The sequence below is a fragment of the Eucyclogobius newberryi genome, unplaced genomic scaffold (assembly GCF_026437365.1).
Source record: "Eucyclogobius newberryi isolate DKJ021-1_F unplaced genomic scaffold, fEucNew1.0.hap1 SCAF_18, whole genome shotgun sequence".
Lineage (NCBI taxonomy): Eukaryota > Metazoa > Chordata > Actinopteri > Gobiiformes > Gobiidae > Eucyclogobius > Eucyclogobius newberryi.
Window position 1 is genome coordinate 14,677,466 of NW_027315812.1, and position 20,337 is coordinate 14,697,802.

At 38.7% G+C, this 20,337-nt stretch overlaps 1 protein-coding gene across 3 annotated transcripts in view; it reads left to right on the forward strand.

Annotated features, from left to right (window-relative positions):
- Positions 1-20,337, forward strand: part of ctnnd2a (catenin (cadherin-associated protein), delta 2a) — a 233,044-nt gene that overhangs the window by 75,544 nt on the left and 137,163 nt on the right. For all 3 annotated transcript variants that reach the window (XM_072450621.1, XM_072450624.1, XM_072450622.1), the window contains exon 3: positions 631-743. In XM_072450621.1, coding sequence (XP_072306722.1) covers positions 631-743 — 113 coding nt within the window. The remainder of the gene's footprint in view (positions 1-630; positions 744-20,337) is intronic.

Genomic DNA, 20,337 nt, shown 5'->3' on the forward strand with positions numbered 1-20,337 from the left:
CAACATACAATTATTCATTTGTTGTTTTCGCCGCCTTTTTGAAACCCAAATTTGAATAACATTGAGTCTGGCTCTTTAGATTGAAGACGGCTGTGCACCACGTAACTTTTCTTCATATTTGTCTTCGTGGATGTTCTATTTCTTCGCTTAGAATGTTACGTCTTAAAGTGTATCATATTAAACATGTCTGTCTTGCATTTATTCAATTACTGGTGCTTTTTTAAAATCATAAATATCTTGAAAAACGTGCATTCTTACGTTCTGTGAGTGGTGTCTTCTCTCAGATCTGACCTGCAATTTGGTCTGGTGGCATTTTCCGCATGGAGATGGATATGTTTGAATTAATGCTATACTTTGGAACATTCTAGGCAAAAGGCAATAACATCTACTGTACATGGAGACAAGCAAGCGGCTGACCCTCCACCAGAGTAGTGTCTGACCTTGCATGCAATCTTTATTCTTATCTAAAGAACTCAAATGAAACCGGTCATTTTAATTGCTCTCCTGAAAATCATTCATCAGTGAAGATAAAAAAGCCAGTTTTCATATCTCTGTAAAACACATTTATCCTTCATATATTTATACGTCTTTTATGCCTCTGAGCATATATTTCTCTTTGTGTGTCTCCAGGAGCTGCAGTTTGAGCGCCTCACCAGGGAGCTGGAGGCGGAGCGTCAGATTGTCGCCTCACAGTTGGAGCGATGCAAGCTGGGATCTGAGGCCGGCAGCATGAGCAGCATCAGGTAACAACATGCAAACGACTATCTGTGTGCGCGCACGGAAGAGTTAAGATGTGGGACTGAGCGTGCAATTACTCACAGAAAAGCCACAGTTATTGGGAGTTAAGCGGCCCAGTTATGGAACGATTATAATCATGGCTCCTAATTAAAATCACAATTAGTCAAACAATCACTTCAATGCTTTCTCTGTTAACCTGTATAGAAAGTAAAAACCTAATATATTGTTTTCGTTATTAGGTTTTGAAGGAGAAAATGAGCACATTTAATTCTAAACAGAAGATAATTAATTATATTTTCGATTACATGACATGTTTGTAATTGAATAGAGCAAACATCTGAATCACAATTTGAATTTAGTATATTATTGGGAGTTGGTGCCCCCACTTGACTCACATATTTTACTATATAAACTTTACTGATTCATGGATTGAGGTTACACTATAGATTTAGAAAGTTGAGTTTAAAAGATGCATTTCAGACGAGATTGAACATGCCCCAGGAGTTCACATTTGTGCCCATTTTCACATTTGTAGACAGGCTAATTCCCATGAAGCAGCACACTGTTTACGCAACGTTTTTGATATGTCAGAGTACACAGTAGACAAGCCCATAGTGTATTCCCTGAACATTTTGGCTTGATGACTGCTGCCAGTGGAGATGCACGTGGCCCATGCTGTAATCTGAGCCCACACTTTCCGCACGGTTTCAGGGGCTAGAACAACAGTGTGCGTTGTGAGAAAAACACACTGTTCACAAAAATGCGCACTCTGACAGGCATTATGACATTTGCCAAAGGCTTGATATCACAGGCACATCAGCAGAGTACAGGGCTAGATTTGTGGGTGAGAAAACTGTTTTTCCCCCAAAGCACTTCTTCTCAAACTTATTATATTCTGTTTAGTTTGGGCATTTTCAAATTAATCTTCCAACAATTTTGAATAACACCCTGTTTAATAGAAAGTGTTTTTGTTTTGATAAGAGGGAACTTGTAATCTAAATTGGATTGGAATAATCTGTTTATAAAATATTTGAACTGTTGCTCAGCCTTTATTTTAGTGCTGAAGAGATGACACTGGGAATTTCATTTAAAGAACATATAATCATTTTGTCTGCTGTGTAGTTAAAATATATGGCGTCCCTAGGTCATTATTTTATGTTTTGGACATTTTAAATTGCAATATTGAACTGAAACAACTTCATAAAAGAAATGTGGGATTTGCACCTGCCCCTTTAACGGTCTGTTACTGTAAAGATCATCGCAAGAAAGCGCTGCGACTTTGTTGACTCTGTTGACAGACCCGAGAATGGAGAGCTGCCACTCACAGCAACGAGCAGTGGCAGCTCCCGAAACCTTCTTGTATCACTCTTAAAACAAAACAGAACTGGGGAAGTAAGTCGGTTGAAGGGGGAACCAAGAATTTTCAGAGCAATGGGGTCTTGATTACTGGAAAATAACTCGGCAGTGAATGAGAAGGGAAAACAAACCGATTTTTAAAGAAGTTACATAATACATCTCCTTCAACTGTTTACGCTGTGCACTAAATGAACCACATTTAAATTCATCTTCCACAGACTCTCAGTAAAGTTTGGCCATAAAAAGGTATAAATTATTTACATTGCATAGATTTTGTTTTGCGAGCGAGCCTGCATCGGTAAACTGGAGTATTGGCGTCAATGTTTTGCTGCCATGTCAAAGATCCAAACTCAGTATTCCTCTGAATCCCTCAGGCGGCGTATTGCATAAGTACACAAGCCGGAGGGGGCAGGGTAACAGAAGAAAAGACGTGTCTGAACTTTTTCTGTTTCATACGCTCCACTCTAGCCGAGTTTCAAATGCTTTTCCAGGTTGAAGAGGGTTCCTTCAAAATCATTACTTTTCAAACGCCAACTTGTTTCAAGAGATTCCCAAGCTCCAGTTTTGAGCATGTGAAAATTGAGTCATGATGGGAATAATAAATACTCTATGTTATTCACTACTCGCTTAAAAGAATGAATGTTGAGGCTACGTTTTACAGCAAAGGTGGGCAATTATTTTTCTACGAGGGCAATATTCAAATCCAGCAAGTAGCGGAGGGCCGGCCTGCGATCATTGGTGTGAACAAAATAAAATAATGAAATATGAAATGTCAAATTAAATATCACTTTTCTGTCAAATATAGGCTATTGAATCTATTATTTAATTCATCATCTTTATTAAGGATACAAGTGCAGACAGATGTTACAGACAGTTAAAAAATAGAAACAAAAATCTTTCTAGGGGCCGGATTAAAACATGCCGAGGGCCACATCTTGCCCCTGGGGCCACAAATGCCCAGGTCTGTTTTACAGTATGTAGCGGAAAATACTAGTTGCCAGTAGTAGCAGTAGCAACTAGTATTAGTATATTAGTATTGTGAAGGAAAATTGCTCTGACAAAGATGAATTGTGTAATAATGTGTTGGGTGCTTAAGTTGTATAATTTTTTACTTTTTTATTGTTGTTTTTGCCGTGCGTTACGTTCTCTGAAAAAATATTACAACTAATCTTTCAAAGCTGTCGCCTCCTCTTGACATCATGATTGGTTTAGCTTATTAGCTCCTTGTCAGCGCATCGAACACATTTCCACCCCAAACATAATTCACATCTTTTATTCGTGAGTTTGGCACATAGTCAATACTTGCAAATGAAACAGCTCAGAACTCAAAGCACTCAGACACATCTTGATACAGTCATGCCCGTAATGATTTTGAGATTTGTTTTATTTCAAGTAATGTTTTCTTAAATAATCGGTGGGTAGTCTGCATGGATTTTGTTTTGGCTCAATATATTCTTAACCAAACACATTTTACCACATCACATCCTCTGCAAAGTCAGATTCCTAGCTATGTATACACAGGTTTTTTATTTAAATTTAAAGTTTTGAGTAAGTGAGTGAAAAACCCTGTTAGTATATGTATTTTTTAATATATATAAAATCAATACTAATACATTTATGTAGACACCATTTCTGTTTTAATTCCTGTTTTATTGAATATTTTCCAAGGATAAATATGATACATTTGAATTATTATTTAAATTTAAACACTTAAACACGTAGTAGTAGTACTGCTCAAAGTCATACAAACAAACATTTTCAGTTTGATTGATTTTTCACCAGCACTGATAAATTAATACTATTTGTATCTTTATTTTGTCTGGAAGTTAGTTCATCATCATTGTTTCTGTTAATAACACTGCCACATCCTGTCATATTATTGATAAATTCCTCAGAGTTAGTCATCTGTATTTACAATATTTAATTCAATTCTGTCTGTGGATGTTGTAATTTACATGGTGTTCTCCTGTTGTATAGATCTGTACGTGTGATGTGTTTGTGAGTGATCAAATCAGTTTGAGAATATTCAGTGCGACAGTGTTAACCTTTCCCATAGTCTCAAACATCAGCGCTCATTTCCCTCTCCTTCATCAGCCCCTGACAGGTAGCAGCTAAATATAGAGGAGTGATGGCTATGGCTGCAAATGTGTTGTCATAATGCAAGAGAAATTAATGGAACATTCAAGTTATGAGGAAAATGTAGCCTTTCTGAGTAGCATTTAGTAGTGTCTGCGAATAAACTAAATCAGCTATAAGTTTGAAAATGGAAAAGCAACCATAAAACAGTGCTTCGCTGGTGGTGCAGTGGATGAAAGCGTTGCACATGTGTGGTTGCTGCCACTGCTGCATCGTGGGTTTGAGGCCAGCCCTTGACATTTACAACAAAAAATACAATAAAGGAAAAGCAACCAAACACACAATCACTCACACACAATCACTCACACTCTAAAATAAGAAACGTGAGGCTGAGTACAGATGAACAAGTTGAGGAAACAGAGGAGCAGTCTGCACCAGGAGCAGAGAACCACAGGATGTCCTCTACAGATAAGTAGTCTGTAGAGGACATAATTTTTCTACTTCGACCCTTTGATTATGTAGTGATAGGCAAGTACTCAGTTTCTCTATCAGTAACTTCCAACTTTTACTCTATGTACATGTATTTTCTAGATCAGATTAGATATAGACAATCATTACAGTGCATCACAAACTCTGCACAGGAGTGTCCCACCTACAACTCTTTATTGATGCTACTTCTCCTCATCGGCAGCGGTATCTCCTCTGCAGTGGTTTAGTATTACACACACTAACTGGAGCCCGGGCTGTTTTTCTGTGTGCATTCTGGGTAGCCGTTGCATGTCTTCCGGTGTGTTCCGCTCGATAAAGCAATTCTGGCGTCTCCCAGGACTCCTCCTTAGAGCCGAGGACCCTAAAAATGGCCGACCGTGGCGCCAAAACCCAGGGCCTAACTGCCTAACATCTGTTCACACTGAGAGCTGTTGGCATGCGACACAGCTATTTGCAGGAAGGAAGGCGACACCCACTTGTGCTACCCCTGACTGGCGTGCCGAGCCTAATTTATCATCTTTCTAACATTAGTGGTAAGTGGCAGTCTGTTGGAAACGTTTTGCTCCTGCTGTCTTCTCTGCCTGACTGGCGGCGTGGCTCAGACCTTCTCCACTTTAGAGCCGACAGTACAACACTACATTTAGGGTCGATGTATTTCAGCAAAAGAATCTTCGTTAAGGCTGAGCAAAATAATATGTCTGTTTGCTGTAACCCGACCGACCCGGTATAAAACTAGCCGACTGAAAAAAGATTATCAGCATTTTGTTAAAAAAATGCTGAATTGTTTTTTTTTTCAATAATTTCGCCGACTTACCGAGCGTTCTTTCCTAAAGCGCTGTGTCAAATATTTTTATAGCGCTGCTAAACCTATCTTTCATCTCAAAGAATTAATAATGCACTGCGCAACGCAGGTGTGTCTTCATTTTTGGTCCTCCATATATACTGTATAGCACAGACCATGTAGTAGGGAACATATATTGCCTTATATAAGTTGGTTTGCCTCTGTCAGCGCCACTGATCTGGACATCGCTCATATCGTTCTCTATCATGGTGTGGCGGGATTTAAATTTGACTTGCTAATGCATCTGGGAGTGAAACACGCCCAGCAGCGTCATCACAACAAACATGGCGGCGCCCGTGTCCCCTACATGTTCCCCCCGCTCGCCTTCGCTACCAAAATAAAGGATACCGGCGTACAAATGGTCGATTGAAATATCTTAAAATCTTATCTTAAAAGATTTTGTCTCCTGATTGGGTTGATCGAGACGTTTTCCGTCATTGACTGTTGAAGCCTGACCCCTGGCGGTCACTGATCTTTTTTTTTTTGCCTTCAAATAAAAAAAATTAAGAATTTACCTACCGACCGACCCACTTGAAAAATGTTGAGTCGGGTTACAGCAAACAGACAATTTATTTGGGGCAGCCTAACTAATAATCACATCTGGGTGTGCTGAGATTCACATACGGATTATAAGTGTAATATTTCTGCTTTCTGGGTTTGGGACATCTTTTTTGAAGGTTCACGATGTAAATTGTCTGGTGAAGCGTTCTCTACCTGCTTGTCTCCATGGCGATGAGATTATTTTTGCCTGGAATGTTCTACAGTATTGCATTACAAGAAAAAATTTAAAATTTCCGGAAAAAACACTAACTTCTCTGAGACTAGAATGTAGACGACCAAGCAAACAAGCCATCTCCCGTGTTGGTATGCAGATGACACCAGAGGCAGTCTAAATGTGACCTCTAAATGAGTGTTTTTGTGCTTAATGGAAGTCTTAGTGTTTAGTATGAGGAGATAAGCGTATCAATGCTGCAGGCGGCTCTAACACAGGAGAGGGCGAAGGAGCGAGGGAGAAAAAGCCTAATAAATAGCTTTCATTACCCGGTGGCAGCAGCAGAATAGAGTCATTGATTTATTATTTTTTAGTTTTTAGTGCTGTCTGTCTCTCCGTTATTTTCCTCACAGTATGTTCACATTGTCCCATTTTCCATAATGGTCTCCTACCTGTCGTTCTGACTTCATGCATCTGTTTTATTTGTCAAGGTAAAAGTAATTGCTATGTCTAGAAAATAAATAAATAGGTTAGAAGTAAATAGGTAAGGCTTTGAAAATTACATTGGCTAAATTGGTTTCTTTTATAAATATAGTTATGCTCAGAAAAGCATGAACCATATATTTATCCTATGTTTATTCATTAAATATAGGATAGAATTCAACATGTTGTTCTACACAGGTGTATGGGGTGATGGCCTGGAATGGGTGCACGGTTTTTAACAGTGCTTTGAGTATCCATTGAGTGTGTATACTTTTTTACTGAATGGTAACTTTAATGTTCTTAGTTGTTATTCTGTTTTATCTCATTCACATCCTGTTTAGCTAATGGTGAATATGAAGAAAATGTATTGAACACACTCATGAATATATTGAATGGTTAAAGGTTAGGTTTTTTGGGGATTGTGATATGAATGTTGTGCAGAAAACTAAGTTGTCCAAACTTGGCTAAATTCCAGTCTAATTTAACACATTCCAATGCAGTCCACAAAAAAAGGTGGCAGGAGAGGCGACAGGGGAGGAGTGAGGATAGAGGTGTAAAGTTCATGTCCTTAGGCAGTAACAGCTTTCTGATTGTGTTGTTCAGACTTCACATCTGCCCTGAGACCCGTCGGGCAGGTCAGGGAGAGGTAAAGCTCCTGTGTCCTAAACTCTTAAGTATCTCTCTCTCTCTCTGTGTGTGTGTGTGTGTGTGTGTGTCGGTAAAAGAAATAGGATTGTAGGGAGAAAACAAAAGCGATCAATCCACACACATACACAACCCTAATGTGCGCTGGTGTCCCAGAGCCGTATAGCGCTATTTATTCTAATCAAGCTGAGACATTTAGTTTCCCAGCAGCGGGGACCAGCTCACTCACAGTGTAACATTCACAGTCATAGCCACACACTTCCTAACCCCGGGCCAGTACTGTTCTCTGGGGCAAACACACTTACCAGACTATAAAGTTGTCTTACCCGGAGGAGCAGCCATTCGCTCACACCACTCATATTGGCTTATTTTTCACACACAGCAATTGATCATAAAAAGAAAGAATTCAAGCCTATAGACATATGCTGAGTGTTAGAAAGTATGCATTTTTGTTATTTAAATTGAATTGTTTTGGTTAACACGGTGTAGTGAGGTTATATGGGCAATGTCTATGAGCGAAGATAATTGGTGAAGTGAATATGGCCCCTAGTTATTTACGGGATACAATAGTGATTGGTTGTGTTTTACTCTAAGCCATTTATTTTTTATTTCCAGCACTTGTATTTTATTTTTATTTATTTTTATTTTTCAATAAAACACACACATTTTATGGCAAATTCTAATCTTTATATAGTTCAGATTAACTGATTGAATTACATGAGGATTATTTCAATAATTGATTTGATGTGTTTAATTCATGAACTTGTTTTACTTCTAGTTGCTGGTGTAATAGCTATTTAAAAGCAGCATTATAATTATCTACCTCACTAAACGTATTATTGTTTGCTTTTGCGTTGTTTTGCTATATCACTGTCAATGTCTTATATGTGCTAAAATAGCCACCTTTTCTATTACTATTAATCCAAGGTTTAATTCCAAGCTTTGCATAGAATTGTTCTGGCCCAATCAATTTTACACATGAGGAGATTTTTTTTTTCCATTTCTTCCTGTCCACGAGTGCCCACTGTTAAAATACTATCCAATTACCTTCCTTTATCTCAGTGCACCCCACCCTCTTCTGCTGCATCGGGTGATAATAGAGGGATCCATCACGCCATTAGCTGCGGGCGTTTTTATAAGCTCAGCAAAACGCAGCATAGAAGGGGGAAATTATAGGGCGCTGCATTAAACCTTAAAATACGCCCTGTGTGTTTGGGCTTGTGTGTATGTGTGAATGATGATGGTACCCCGAGTCATGCTCCACTCTAATGACTGATGATGCATCTCTAAAAGGAAAGGAGAAAAATAGTGGCGGGTTTACACATCTCTCACACTGCTGTCAGGCCCACTGTCTATCTTTCTGTCTCCTTCTCTGTGTGTTGTTTCATCGCCCTCACCATCCATCTGCCCTTGCTGCCATATTATGTACTGGCTTTTCTATTTTTTCCATTTTGAAATGATTTTGTGTGACAATCAGATGGCAGCATATTTTCAAAATGTTTGTATGGGAATTCCGCCTCTGTTTCATAACTTTTAATAGCTTTTCAGAAGCATGAAGTGAGTGCAGGCTTGCTAAGGTAGTGTGGTATCACCTATGTGCACAATGCTCTGTTGTAAGATGAAATAAGTCGGAATAACTACAAAATATTTTGATATATTATGTAGCTAAGTATAATAATTAAGGAATAAGTAGTTGATATTCAATGCTGTATCATTCAAAAGATTGTTCATCTTTTCATAAGCCAATGGATCTGAATACTGTTGGATAGATATTTCTATTTACAGTATTGTGGAATTTCTGATTAAATAAAATTACAGAAAACAAATATTGACGGGGAAACATCCTAAAATAGTGTTCCTCTCTCCCGTGGTGCAGGAAGCCCCTGTTTGTTCCTGTAGGAGTCAGCAGCTGGTAACTCTGAAGGAGATCAGGGCCTGTAGGGCTGTGTGTGTGTGTGTGTGTGTGTGTCTGTGTGTGTCTGTGTGTTTTTGTGTGTGTGTGTGTGTCTGTGTGTGTCTGTGTGTTTGTGTGTGTGTGTCTGTGTGTGTCTGTGTGTTTGTGTCTGCTGTGGCTGAGGGGAATCTACAGTGTTTGGTTCATTAAACATGCAAATGCATGCTTATCTTCCCCCAGCACCAGATAGTGGTGAGAATAGATAAGAACCAACCAAACCCTCGCAGAGGAGAAGAGGGGAAATGGACAGAGCGTTGAAGAGAGCAGGAGGAAAACAGTCAGACTAAAATGTATAGGAACAGAGAGGTGGAGGGAGACAGGTGAAAAATTGGCCCATTCAATTGCAGCACAAGTTAATGTGTCTCTGGGGGTAATATAATGGGCCACCTGATGGCCGTTTAAATACACTCTTATCTGTTCAGTGTTTTTGACATCAGTAGCCATAATGGTCCCTCGCGATAGTATTATCTAGTGGTTTTATTTTTGACATCATGTATCTCAGAGACTAAAGATGACAAGCATTGCAAACAAGCACTTTTATTTTGCTGGGTTTTGGTGAAATTGTGGTCAACAGCAAAGAGCTTGACTTGTTGCAAATGTCCAACTATGACTTATGTCAAGTTTGGACTTTGGCATTTGCAATTATTCTGGTCAGTTTTTTTTTTTTTAGGGAAATGCACCAATTAAATAGGAATGAGTGCAATGTATATGTTCTGCATTCTGTTGACCACTCATTTTATTTTATTTGTATTTTATAGTACCATATTTTACGGACTATAAGTCGTACCGGAGTATAAGTATGAGTATATAAGTACAAATATAAGTACAAGTCGCCCCCTGTCCAAAACTATGAAAAAAGTGTGACCTATTGTCCGGATAATATGGTATGCATAATGATAATGAAAAGTGTTCATTCAATACAATTAAATAATCTAATCATAAAAGATTCCATGTGTAATATTTACTTCTTGCATAAAATGGCTTGCTAATGAGATGCTTTAAACACAAAGCATGTATATGAAAATAGTTGTTCAAATTGAATAATACATGTTAGTAATAAGGGTTGGAGTAAATGAGACATGGCAGAGTTAATGCTTCCTTTACATCGTCACCTTTTTGTTCTGTTAAACTTAACCAGCCATTTCCCTGTCCAATCACGGAATACATTTAAATCCATTACACCCGTTCAGAGAGATGTCCTAGACTTTGAAGGGCCGGGCACAGTCATGTGTGAGGGATCATGGGAGGAAAGATGAGATGAGGGAATACCACCGAAGACTGAACAAAAAAGATGGAAGACAAGAAAAAGAAATCCAGGAGATGAATAACTCATGTTAATGTATGCCTCTGAGACATGCTTAAAGAATGTATAAGGGTCAAGCCAAGGCAGATTTGTCCTACCAGAAGTGAGCTACTTCAAGGTTTTTATTCTAGGCTAATGTGGTACTTATGACTGATGGAGGTTTATGTGTGTCTGCATACATTTGTCATTGTATAAGACCATAAAAGCTGCAGAAAGATGTGTGACAGTCTTGGTCCTCTTGAGATGTTGTACCTCGCAGCCACAGGAAACAGTGCCTGCAGCAGTTTGTGGAGAAGTTTTAAAACCTGAGAATACAAGCATACGTAGGTGATGGATTTCTCTTTGTCGGATGGTCTGTCATCTGAATTTAACCAATATTTAAACATTCTATTTAGATGCTAAGCAAAAATGCATCAGTTCTTATTCAGATATTAAGCAGATCTTTATTTGGTATTCTAATTGACCAAATAATATAATAATTTAAAAAAAATATCCGTTATCTCTATTCTGAAGTGGAAGTAGTGTACAGAAGCCACATATGCAAATATGAAGCTTTTTACACAGTTTTAACACATTGTCATGTCTAGATAAGTTATATTTCAAGAATATTGAAATTCTTATATACAAGTCAATATTGTCATAATTTTATTAGTTTCAACTAATGAATGAAAAGACATGGAACAGTATTGGCTAGAATGTGTACAATTTTCCATTGTATTAAATCTTATTCAAAGCTGAACTTTCGAGAGTAACTGTATATTGCTTAGAGGCGTGTGATAAATTTGGCTTGTTGTTTCTTGGTATAATTGACAGTAGCCTGTAGTGACAGGCTATGACTCCAGCTTTGAGGGTTTCACTGCTGGTAGTCTCCCACATGGGAACTTACCTCTAGAGAAAAGGAACACTGGAAGACGTTTTGAATGTGAAACTATGGCGCTTAAGGGCTATAGAATAAATCACAGTTATTTGTTTAATTGAAATCAAGATAATTTAAAGCAGAACTAAGTAACTCTGGCAATAGAGTTCCATCTGAAGGTCCCTTGTGAAAATACATAGTTAAAAATAAATAAATCTGTCTTTATCATTATTAAGTCAGTTTCTTTATCATAATTAAGTCAGTTTCACTAGCAAGGACCACTACAACCTTGGCTACGTAAGTGTTTATTGACATACGAGAAACGTGAACAGTTTTGGGTCTTCTTGCGATGAGGGCTGTAAGCTCGATACCTCCATCTGGAGATAAACTAGAATCATTAGAGGAGGGTGGGTGGGAGGGGCACGAAGCCATGAACGCTGATGTGTGTGACCTGGATGGTTAAATAGTGTAGATGCAGTAAGGGTTGTGAAAGGGGTGTGGTCCTGCACCCGAACTTAAGATAACAAACTTAACCTCATATAATATATATATATAAAAACATTTCACATTGCCAAATATTTAACAAAACATGAACGATGTCGGCAAATTCAAGGCTGGTTTTCCCTGAAACAGTAGGGGGCGACGACACTTCAAATGCCCCGAAAATACATATTTAACTCAGGGACTTTAATATAATAGGTATATGCGTATTGTCAAAAGTTAAGCTTGTAGAACTACTTTGGAGTTTATTATCAATATAAGTAATGTTTTGTTCTTTCTTTAGGAAGAAAGAACAAAACATTACTAAAAAGGCACTGTAGATTGGAAAAGTGTCTCTGCTCCAAGTGCTTTTGTTAACTAGAACGGGCTCCCATATCATGTTGCAGATCTACACCGAATATTTTTGAGCCAACTCGATTAAAAATGATTTGATTTATTGTCACAAGCCCTATACAAAATTGGGTCATAATGGTCATAGGTCATGCTCTGTGTTACCTAAAATACTGCCCTGGTCTGTGTATTTTCAGATTACATTAGGAAGTACCAAAAAAGGCTAATCAGTAATAGCAGCATGTTTCCAATTCAAGGGAAATTTCAGTCAAAGTGTTTCCTTCTAAGCACTGTTTACTTTTTACATACTATGCTTTACTTCAGAAACCCCCACACACTAATTATCCAGTAATTATGCACCAACAGATAGTTGCAATGTACGCTAATCATTCAAAACATTGTGATTTATGATACGCAATAGACAAAATGAATACTATTGTCATTTCTCACAGGGCAGAATATACATTGGCCAGCCAGTGAGTGAACATGTTGTTCTCAAATTTGGCTTGCATCAGGATTTGAGCAGCCATGATGCAGATTTTTTGAATAAATAAAAAGTTATCAGTTGATTTTGTTGGTAAAGGGCATGCGGGAGTGATACATGTATGTTCTGGTGCCTTTTTAATCCAATATGTACGGTGATAAATAGTGATTTGACCAAGCAGCTCCGATAACACACCACTTAATTAAAGACTGCTATAATTGATATATTACACCATCTATCAATCATCCCTTGACTGTTTAAGCATCATCCATATAGTCACATGTTTTATGCATGGGCCCATACACCTACTCTGCAACAGATCATGCATTTGCACACCAAAGAATCATCCGCCCTTATGGAAAACATTATAATATTAATTACATGACGCCCGTGTAAACAGTGGGCATTAGTATACATTACATGGATTTATTTGCATTTTAAGACCAAAGTTGGCAAGAGCATGACTGCTAAGAGTATGGTAATTTTCAATTGTTTGTTATTGGATGTGTTTATTTAGAGGATGTTTTCCCCAGAGGGTGCTTTTTATTAAAAGACCAAAGGCAAACATAACAGCTAAAGGCAGTATGTTTTATGTGCAAATGTCTCTGTGGCTGAAAAGTAAACAAAGCTGTATTGTACCTGGTCTTTGGGCCTGTGGTGGGGCGCTCACTAGACTCACTTTCCATCAAATTCAGTTGTGCTGCTTGACTTTGTCTTCTTGTACACAACACGTACTTCTTGTTTTTGAATGCTGACAATAAGATTATGATCATTTCCTCTTTATTTATTTCATAGAGAATATTATTTATGTCAGTATTTGAAGTGTTGTCATTTTTAGGGCTGTTTGTGATTTGTGTTGGTGAATAAATTATTATTATGGGAATTTAGATGCACAACAACAGAAAAGAGAAAGTATGTAGTGTATTAGCTGGAGTTTTAGGAGTGACTAATGAGTTTAATCTCATTTTTTTTAACTTATAGTTGTAATTACACAGTACATAAACTAGTACTTCTCTGAATGCATAATTGTGATTGCATCTTGTGTGCACCGTTTGACTTGGATACAGTATTAAGGCAATGTTAAGGTGAATATGTTTATCTTATATTGAAAATTACGAACACTTTTTACGTTACCTGTCTTATTGCTGAATTAAGACAACAATTGATTTATTTGCCCCGGGTGAAAAAGAGGTCTCGATCTCAACGGGCTCTTACCTGGTTAAATAAATAATTGGCAATACACAAAATACTATAAAACTAAACGATCACACCGACCTTTTGTAGCTCCGAGGTGGAACATTTTGCCCACTAACATGAGGTCATCTTGCTCTGATTAGACATACTGCTCACTGATCTTAATTGGTCTCATAATTTCTGTCTCTGTGCAATAGCCAGTTGAGTAATCTCACCTGAATCATGAGTATTGACAGTATGAACCATTATCCCGAGTAGTGACAGTTCATGTGTGGTGTTAGATTACAGACGTGGAGGCGTGGAGCCGCAGAGTATTGATAATTAGTCTCACGGGGGCTTCTGATAGTGAAGGGGGCTAACCTTTCCCCCCTGCTTCTCCGTATACGTCCCATATACATCCCTCCTTTGGGCTGGTAGTGCTGGCTGGGCGACTCCCTCTAAATCACTGCTAGATTATTCTCTGGGGATGACTGATTTACCCTGTCACCGGCGCTTGCCCCCAAAGCCCTGAGCTGTCCCATCCACCGTGACATCACACCGCTGGCCTTGAGTGTGTCCGTGTGCTCGGGGTTCCCTCTGCCCCTCAGGCTATCAGCTTGTCATTTTCAGTCAAGATTTAAATGTCACCTATGGTTACCTGGTGGGGGGTGTTCGTCGCTTCTGCCAATCATGAAAGGCAACCTGACTAAACAAGCAGAGAACCCACAGCTTCAGTTAGGTATTTTCATGACGTGTGAATAAAACCGTCTGTTCATGGACAATATGAAGGATAACACGCAACAAAGACAAAGCTTCATGTCTCAAAACAACTAACAAAAGCTACATTTTTTCCACAACATTGTATTAAAGGGCTGCTGTTCTCCTCTGAGACGTTCATATTTTGCCTGGAATATTTAACAGTATGACTTGACTTTTCTATCTTGTGTTTATTCAATCACATGTGGTTTAATTGCTCAGTAGCACCTTTAAATCATGCATTATTCATTGGTTGTACTCCACAGATCTGACCTGTAACTTTTCATCCAGGTAAAGCTACATAGTTTATAGCACTCATGTAACTTAACTATTATTTTTATCCTGATGTTCCTGCATTCTGTAAAAGATAAACCAGAGTTACATAGTGCACCTTTAAATGTAGCTGGAAAATAGTCTAAATAAAGTGACACAGTAAAAAGTTAACACAAAAGCTTCTATTTCTTGATGTTCTTTAAGAGTAAAACTTTATTTTAAACCCTGTGAATGCTTCTGGCAACTCTTTTATCTCTAGTTCAGTAACATGCAGCAGTCGAGCCTGAGCAGAGCCTTGTACCGTGAGTACAAATATTAGACAGGCCTGTCTGAGAACATAATAAAATAGGGCACGCAAAGTCAGGCCAACCGTCCCCGGTGAATTATGCATGGAGGTATTCTATCATTATCTGTGCACCGCAAAACGCCATGGCCCACCTATCATAATAACTCTAATAGCTCAGTGATTTAGACTCACACAGCAGATGTTCATGGGCTGAAATCGAGCACAGAGCAGGTGCGAGTCCCTGGATATCCACGCTTAGATTCATGTACAAACACAACTGTGACACACTGCAGAGGAAATTAAAGTCCAACCTTATTGGTTACCAATGTTTCCCAACCAGAGATAGGCAAAGGGCATAATTAGCAAAATGCAGGGGATTATGACCTAAAAAGTGTTTATTTGATTTGATTTGTTTTACTAATAAATATGCATTTCATTTACATTGCTCTTAATAATTGTCAGCACACATGAGATGGGGATAACTATCAAAATGTAGATAATATTGTGAATGTTGTTTTGAATATCTGCAAAATGTAGGAATTGAGTATATATAGCTTATATAAATGCTACCAAAAGAAAAAAAAAGGTTTATTGTAAACTTTTGTGATTTATTTTACAGACATTACTAAACAATTAAACCTCAACTAAACCATTAAACCTTCAACACATTTCTGTTTGATAGAAAAAAATGATCATCTGAATAATGAAAAACAAATATCAGGCTATTCCTTTTTGTCATTTACACCCACCACTCTAAGTTTGGCTCAAAACAATTGTGATCCATTGACCTACACCATCAAATGTTAAAACGACTTGTTTATACACTTCCACTGGCACATTGTTTTCAGAAAGTGTAAATCTTGGGACATCGGGGGTCGCTGTAAGTAAGTAAGTAAGTAAGTAAATTTTATTTATATAGCACCTTTCACAGACAGAGGTCACAAAGTGCTTCACAAAACACAGAATAAAACAATAAAAACACAAAAAACTTACAGTGAACAATACATATACAACAATATACAATAAAATCAGTCCGTAAAACAAGTGCATTTAAAAGGCTTGACTAAATAAAAAGGTTTTAAGCTGTGGAGTGCTGCATATCTCTGTTGGGGACACATTGTTTTCTTCGTTTACTTACAGTCGTAGAGGCTTTGTTGCGGCCGTCAGTAGTCAGGCATTAGATGACATTTTTGTGAATTCTAAACTAGACCATTCTCTCCCATCCGCAGTGTTGAAATGTCTTTTAGCTGTCAGAACCACAAAAGTTTGTCCTCAGCCTCGGTTGTGTGAACAATGGATTTGCTTGTGAATAGATTAATGTGCATGGTTACCCCACACACTCGCGCAATACTCGCATATACATCGGAGGAGAAACACAAGTCGGCATAAGCAAAAATACCATTTTCCTTTTCACTTACATTGTTTTGACTTCCGTTATGGAAGAGCCAGAGTCGGCTCTACCTCCTGAGGAGACTCAGGTCTTTTGGAGTGACAGGGCCACTCCTGCAGACCTTCTACGACTCTGTGGTGGCACCAGCTCCTGTAGGTGTGGCCTGCTGGAGCAGCAGCATCACAGAGAGGGAGAGGAAGAAGCTGGACAAAGTCATCAAGAAGTCCAGCTCCGTCCTGGGCTGTGCTCTGGACTCGGTGCAGGAGGTGGGGGACAGAAGGGTCCTGGCTAAACTCACATCTATGCTGGACCATGAGTCTCACCCCCTGCAGGACACTCTGTCCGCTCTGGAGAGCAGCTTCAGTGAGAGACTGATCCACCCTCGATGTGCGAAGGAAAGGTTCCGTAGGTCTTTCCTTCTTGCTGCTGTCAGACTTTATAACAAAAACTGTTAGTACTGAACACTCGCAATACTGACCTAACCTAATACTGATGTGCAATTCTGTCGTATGTGCAATTGCTGTTGGAATTCATGTGCAATTCATGTGCAATTACTGTGAAATTCATGTGCAATCTATGTGCTGTCGTGACACATAATCATGTGCAATTACTGTCGTGATCACATGCAATGGTATTTATTTATTTATTTGTCTATGGAAGTTTTTATTTATTTATAGGAGATCTTCTACTGAAAGTGTTTTTCAGACTTCCTATAAGTGTTCTGTTCTTCTGTATCTACCTCTGTATCTACCTGCGTTGCACCAATGAAATTTCCCCATGTGGGACAATAAAGGAATATCTTATCTTATCTTATCTTATTGTTTGAAGATGTTAATGTCGGTTGATTCTTTTTATACATGTCATTTTGCCTTTCCTCACGCACATACGCACAAAGCTTTCATTCTCGGTTTTGATTGACAGATTATCACTATGATGTTGCACTTTGAAGCTGACAATGACGAAGTACTGGTGTAAGGGCGGCAAACAGCGGGTTGACATGTATCCGTGCGCAACAGTTTCAAGATCAGCCGTATTTCACAGATTGCGCCACATTTGTAAGCATTTTCCAACACTGCATTATATCAAACATTAAATAATATAATATCAAACACTGTTAAATCAACACTTTTATTTAGTCGTTTGCTTGGACTCTTGGAAATATGTTGTGATTTTCTTGATGTTGATTCCATTCTCACCCCATAAACCTACATTTAGCCAATATATACTGTATGGATTTAAAAGCAAGAGAAATATACACATTTCTATTGCCAATGAAATAAGGTCTAGTTCAAGTTATTGAGTTTAGTTTTCTTTAATGTCACCTTTGGCAGAGAGAGGTAATTTAAGCGTTGCACTTGACTATAATAGGGTGAAGAACAATGATATCTGTGCTGCACTTAAAATTTGGCTGTGAATGAAACATATAATAATTACTTTGAACAAGCCTCACTCTGGGCTCTCTCGCTTTGGCCTAATGGCTGCCAGCTTATTTATGTTTTAAGGGGAAACGGAAATGTTACGACCCATTCACAGTTAATTACTCACAATATATATGGATGAGATAAAGGCGGTATTGCAGCCTGGACATGATGTTTTAAACATTTATGGTTTAGCTGGGGCTGTTTGGCATGTGTTTTTGCTCTGAGCTGTGGGGGAAAGCTGTCCGTCAGTCTCACAGTTGACAATGGTTCAAAATGGGAAGTTGTGAATGTGAGTGCGTTACATGGATGCTGCTGCCGTGGGCGCTCATTCATTTCATCCGTTTGTCCTTGAGCGAGACACAGAATTGCTCTTAGCCCACAGCGTGTGTCAGCTGACCTTGACATCTGTCCTTTCCAGCCCCACGGGCGACGATAAATGAGATCAATAAGCAGCGCTGCGACATGTTCATTTGTTACAGCTCCAATTGTGGATAATCATGCAATAAAACATAACCTAATCCAACAATATTGTCAGTCCAAGTGTATTGTTGTTTGATAGTGGCTGCTGGCTGGGATCTCTAGAATACATGTAACCAGAGTAGACAAAACACAGTTGAACAACTGTACTATTGTGGCCTTAAGCAAGCATTGCGTTTTATGTTTTAATTGTAGGATTCAAAGTTCTAAACACTGCCAGTGTACATTCAAATGAGAGAAAAGACTGAAAAATGAACTGCTAAACTAATAAAAGAGACCCAAGCGTTTCAGGGGTCTTTTTGTAGAGCTTTAAACAACCGGGTTACGAATGTATGCATGATAAGACAGGATATTTGGCTTTTTGCAGAGGAAATTATGGTCCTTGAATAATTGCAATCATTGCGATTCACTAATTGCAACCACTGAAGTTGCTTTTCAATTTGATTGCAATTGATATTTATGTCCAAGTCTACTTCAGATCAAAATGACATATACCAGTTTTATACATGAAATCATGTAAAGGGAGTAATTTATTTATTTCCCCCTCATATTCAAATAGAAATCCATTTAATTGATAACGCACATTTTCATTAACAAATATAATATTAAAAAAATTATAAAAAAAAATATTTTAATATTAAAGGTGGTATGGACGATTTTTTTCAGCAAATTTTTATCATATTTCCTCGTGGCGTGGATAAATCATTTGTCCTGCCACGTGTCAATCATAAAACGCACCTATCGCTCACCTCCAGCCGCATCAGACTCGTCCCCACGTTTCCGCGTGCCTAAGCGCATGGATCTATCATAATATAGTTCCCTCAGTGTACGGGGCAAAATGAAGACGGAGAAAGACAGTTCGAGCTGACGCAGAAGTGGCCAGAAATCTACGGGAGACGAGCGATGCGATGCGCTCCGTTGCGCTAATAAACAAACCCACGTGTGTGTTGTATCAGTCCGCACGGGGGAGTGCGCATGAGCACTTCTGCCTGCGTTCTCAAATCGCCGAAAAATCGTCCATACCGCCTTTAATCTCCTGAATATAAGCAAGACATAATTTTAAAGTTTGCCATTAAACAAGTTTAGAAAAGACTAAATCTTTATTCAAATGTACCTGATTGCTTAGCCTGATGTGAAATATATGACTTTGTGCCTTCTTGAAAATAACTTTCACAGGAGCAACAAATGCCATGAGTTCAGACTTTCCTCCCTGTCTATTTTTACTCCACAAAGAATTACAGTTGTCCACCAGGTTTTTGTCATTTTTGCATTTGCTGATTCGGATGGAAACCACATTTTTGGATTTATTCTTTCCCCGGTTTGAGTCATGGTGCGAGAGAGGCTTTCCGTTGTCGTTTATAGCAGGTGTCTGTGTCCAAAAAGCTTAAATGTGAGGCAAGCAGGAGCGTGTTTGCTTGTGTAGCATCTGAACATCCGCGCTGACAGCCTTATCAAGTCGAAGCAAAGTGTTTCTAAAGTGCTACTATCTGTGAAGGGAGGCAGCTGGAGGATTGGAGCTGAACCGTGCGTGGCAGTGGGTAACTCTGTCAGCCTAATGCTCTTAACACAGCCGGCTAATGATTCATGAAGTATGGTACTGCACGGATTTCTCCCTTTATAGCTACACTGCAGTTCGTATTTATGTCCTAAACTTATTAACAGCAACTTTTTTCTATCGGAAACTGTCTGTCTAGAAATGTTGGGCTCTCTACTATGCGTACAATAGACTCTTTAAAAGTGTGTAAGCAAAAACATGATACATTCCAGAATGGAGGCAAAAGGGAAGTGGAAGA